We start from the raw sequence: 4,590 nt of genomic DNA, 5'->3' as shown, positions 1-4,590 counted from the left end.
CACGGGGCGCACCGCCTGAGAGCGTGTACACCGGGCGTGGACACGGGGAGCTCCGTCTGAGAGCGTGTACACCGGGCGTGGACACGGGGCGCACCGTCTGAGAGCGCTGGCCCACAGTGCTCCTGAACGCCTCCCGGGAAGTTAGCTGGTCAGCGTACCGCAGCCTCTCCCCAGAACTGCCTCTGCCCTCACCTACCAGTGAGGTGAACGGATTACCCTTCGCCTCCCATGAGAAAGAGTCCCCCAGTGTGAGCGGGGGGGTCTGCTGACCACACTTCACAGTCCCTTCGCCTCCAAGCCATTCCCCGGCCTGCGCGGTATCCCCCAGTCTTAGTAAGGCAAGCGGGCCCTCGTTGGGACCCAGACTCCTGGCTCAAACGCCCTGTTCTGGGTCTCCCCATCACCCTGGGGTGTGTTTCTGTGATCACTCGCTAACTTTGCAGCTGTAAACTTCACCTTTTTCCGACCTTCGGGCTGCTTCCGAAGTGTCTGAGATGACTCAGCCCAGCCTCCCCAGGGGCCCATGTCCACCACCCAGAGCCCACCCCTGTGTGGGGCCAAAGGGGTAGCCAGGGGCTTGCAGCTGGAAAGAAGATCATAGGGAGGGGGCTCTTTCTCCCCAATCCCCGGGCCATATTCAACTCTAAGAGGGCCATTGAGAAGCCGAAAGGCCAGGTCCAGGGCAGGACAGGAGGCCGGTCTAGAGTCAGGACAGGACAGAGGTCCAAGGGAGGACAGGACAGAGGTCCAGGGGAGGACAGGAGGCCGGTCTAGGTCGAGTGGCAGAGTGAGAGGGCACCCTCACCTTCATCCTCTCCTGCATGGAGTCCACCTGCAGGAGGCTGGCTAGGAGAAGGGGGAGAAGAGAGGCCGCTCCCAGGGGTGCAGCCATACCTGGAGCCTGAGGTCCCCAAGGTTGTGGTCAGTGTGCCTCCAGGGTCTCTTAACAGTGGGGCAGTCTAGGCCAGGTCGTGGGCCAATCACAGGGCAGAGCGGGGCAGACAGCCTCGCCCACGCGGCTGGGTTTCGCCCAGCATAAATGCGCCTATTCGGGAGGACTGGCCGGCCTCCCAGATGGGCGCGTGGGGCAGCGGATGCTGACGTGGCCTGATTCTGCAGCTGAGTCTCTCTGAGAGGGTTGAGGCAGGCATTCCTAATTCGATCGCTAATGTCATTGTACCTTAAAAATCAGACAGACCACCCGGGATCTCCTAACAGGAGGAGGGAACGCCCCGCCCCGGAGCACATTGTCCAGCCCTGGACCGCGCTCACTGTCACACAGGTGCCCCTGAGCCGGGAAGACCCTGGGGAAATGCACAGAGAGGAAGCAAGGTACATTGCAGAAGATGCAGTGTTCTCGGCGATCATGGCGTAGGAGTTCCGGAGAGGCTGACCCTGCCTTTATCAGATGGGCAGCAGCTGAAAGGAGCAGGGGCAGCCAGGCATGGCGACTCCCACTTCCCGCAGCACAGTTGCCACTCTGAGGGCAGCTCCTACCCGGAAATACAGACAACGGACACGAACAGGAGGCTGCAAGCACATCTTTTATCTCCTGAACACTCCAGGGTCAGAGAATTACACAAGGGAGCACGTGGTCCCCTGAGAACAGTCGCTGCCCGGCACTTCTGGCCGAACCCGTAGCCCTGGCAGCCGGTAGCCACCCTGCCATGGCCAAGGCCTTTCCATTCCCCAGAACAGTTCTGTACATTTAGGACTTCAAGCGCTGATGTCCGAGTCAGCCGGTCCCCTGAATGCATGAGCCTCTGTCCTGGCCAGGCCAGCTCTCGTCTGCTGTGTCACGTGTGCCCTTGGGTCCCGAAGCCCGCCTTCCTCCTGTGACCACATGGGCACATGGAGCATGGTCCGTGCACCATCGCTTGCGCTGCTCAGAGAGTGGCAGTCTCCGGGCCGTCAGAGGCCTGGCAGTAACACGGCAGGGCCAACGTGGAATGACCGGGGGCACGCACGCCAGGCCCAGCTGTGCCCACGAAGGCGCGGGCGTGGGCTGCAGCTTCTCTCCCTGTCTCTGTCTCTCTCTCAAGGAAGAAACAGGTAAATGGTAAAAAGAAGCATGTATTTCTCATAAGGCTGTTAATGGGACCAGCAGATGGCATAATGGTTGTATCACCGGACTTCCACATGGCTGATGGTGCTTCGAGTCCCGAACCCAGTGCGAAGGTCCTGGGGGGAGAATGGAGAAGGGATTACAGTGTGGCCATCACCGCAGTCACCCCCAGGGGGATGATTCTCTCTTTCTGTCTCTCTGTCTCTCCAGCAAGTGCACATGCCCTATAGCAAAAATCTCTCCAAACAAAAAAGACAACTAGCTTCTTGAAGTTTAAACAAATCAGTTACTTTTTTTCCATTTGGACCCAAGTTTCAGAGGGTGGAGTTAAAGCCTACATCTGTGGCTGTACCGTCCCTTGGCACGCGGCTGTACCAGCCGTCTCTTCTGCATGCACACATGCGTTTGTGCCCAGACTGCCCCGCTTTCCGCCTCTCAGAAACCCTGTACTGGCCCCTGGTCCCCCCACAGGTGGCCAAACGGCCTTGGGGGACAGTGACAGTGCAGAGCGATAAAAACGGGGCGAGTGCAGGCACAGCTGTTCCTCCCACTCCCGGTGCCAGGAAGGGCAGATTCCGGCAACCACAGGCCTTCCAGAGCTGCTGCCACGGGGCAGCCCCTCTCGGCTGAGGCCACACCCTCACCCGGGCAGGCCCTGCACCGCTGACTCCTGTTACTAAGCCGAGGCTCTTTCTCTCCCTTCTAAACTCTTTTCACCGCCTCCCCGCCCTGCCCAACCCTGCCCTTCCAGGTTGGCCAGAAAAGCCACCTCATCTCCTCAACCCTGAAATCCGAAATCCAATGGCTTAATCCTTGCTGCTGGGGAGCCAGGCTTACAGTTCTCCTGGTACCTAGACTTCCTTCTCCCAGCGCCTCATCCAGGGGAGGAGCCCCACCTTGGTGTCCTCGTCACAGAGCTCGAAGCCCCGTGAGGCAGCCCACAGCTCCCGCCTGTGACACGTGCCTGCCCACAGCGGCTGGGTGCCATGGGGGTTAGATTGAGTGGCCTCCCAACCCTGCCTTCTCGGCCTCCGTGTCCCATTGTTTCCATGTCTCTGGAGACAAGGACTTCCCCCGCGCCTCCCATGAGGGAGCTGAAGTGACCCCACAGTGTCCTCGTCCTGGGAGTTGGTCTCAACAGGACTAAGGCTTCGGCCTAAGGGAAGGAGACTCCAGCAGCAGCAGCCCCTCCCTCCCGCACTTAACAAGTGGCTAAGGTTTTATCTACTCAGACTTTGAACAACTCACTTAGGCCTTCTTGCAGGGTGTGCATGTGTGTGTGGAGAGAGACAGAGACAGGGAGAAGGAGAGAGAGAGGTTACCCGGGGGGATTAGCCGTGCCACAGTCCCTTCTTCTCCAGTCTCCTCTTGGGGTTTTGCGCACCTGGTATGTTTTTCAAGCTGCCAGGTCCCGGACTCAAGCCATGCAGCTGACCCTGTGAGACCCTCCCCGCCCTGCCCAACCCTGCCCTTCCAGGTTGGCCAGAAAAGCCACCTCATCTCCTCAACCCTGAAATCCGAAATCCAATGGCTTAATCCTTGCTGCTGGGGAGCCAGGCTTACAGTTCTCCTGGTACCTAGACTTCCTTCTCCCAGCGCCTCATCCAGGGGAGGAGCCCCACCTTGGTGTCCTCGTCACAGAGCTCGAAGCCCCGTGAGGCAGCCCACAGCTCCCGCCTGTGACACGTGCCTGCCCACAGCGGCTGGGTGCCATGGGGGTTAGATTGAGTGGCCTCCCAACCCTGCCTTCTCGGCCTCCGTGTCCCATTGTTTCCATGTCTCTGGAGACAAGGACTTCCCCCGCGCCTCCCATGAGGGAGCTGAAGTGACCCCACAGTGTCCTCGTCCTGGGAGTTGGTCTCAACAGGACTAAGGCTTCGGCCTAAGGGAAGGAGACTCCAGCAGCAGCAGCCCCTCCCTCCCGCACTTAACAAGTGGCTAAGGTTTTATCTACTCAGACTTTGAACAACTCACTTAGGCCTTCTTGCAGGGTGTGCATGTGTGTGTGGAGAGAGACAGAGACAGGGAGAAGGAGAGAGAGAGGTTACCCGGGGGGATTAGCCGTGCCACAGTCCCTTCTTCTCCAGTCTCCTCTTGGGGTTTTGCGCACCTGGTATGTTTTTCAAGCTGCCAGGTCCCGGACTCAAGCCATGCAGCTGACCCTGTGAGACCCAGCATGGAACCCCTGCGCTGCCCACGGCCTCCGTAGGTCCTTTGCTCCTCAGGGCCACAGGCCGGTTCTTTCTGCAGGTCCAGGTTGCAGCCACCTTGTCTGCCTGGAGGGCTCTGCCCACCCCCTGAACGAGACCGGCCTGGCATCTGGGATCTGTGTCAGGTCTCCAGGGTCCTCTGACCCTGGATTCCAAGTGTTGGTCTTACCCCGAGTCTGCCGGCCCTGCCATCGGCTCATGTCCTCTGGGCTGACAGCCTGCGAGCCACCCTCGCGGCCTGAGGTGCTGTCTCCACGCTCAGCTGCAAGAGGAACGAGAGCACCTGTTCAGTCCTGCCTCCGGATCGTGAGCTCA

General features: G+C 59.8%; 1 protein-coding gene across 1 annotated transcript in view; it reads right to left on the bottom strand.

Annotated features, from left to right (window-relative positions):
- LOC102495951 (epididymal secretory glutathione peroxidase) overlaps nucleotides 1-963 on the bottom strand; it is a 5,325-nt gene extending 4,362 nt beyond the window's left edge. Inside the window, exon 1 of the mRNA XM_027766020.1 lies at nucleotides 806-963. Coding sequence (XP_027621821.1) covers nucleotides 806-892 — 87 coding nt within the window. The 5' untranslated portion in view covers nucleotides 893-963. The remainder of the gene's footprint in view (nucleotides 1-805) is intronic.
- Nucleotides 964-4,590: the final 3,627 nt, after the last annotated feature.

The sequence above is a fragment of the Tupaia chinensis genome, unplaced genomic scaffold (genome assembly GCF_000334495.1).
Source record: "Tupaia chinensis unplaced genomic scaffold, TupChi_1.0 Scaffold140356_1, whole genome shotgun sequence".
Lineage (NCBI taxonomy): Eukaryota > Metazoa > Chordata > Mammalia > Scandentia > Tupaiidae > Tupaia > Tupaia belangeri.
This window is presented reverse-complemented; position numbering and strand designations above follow the sequence as displayed.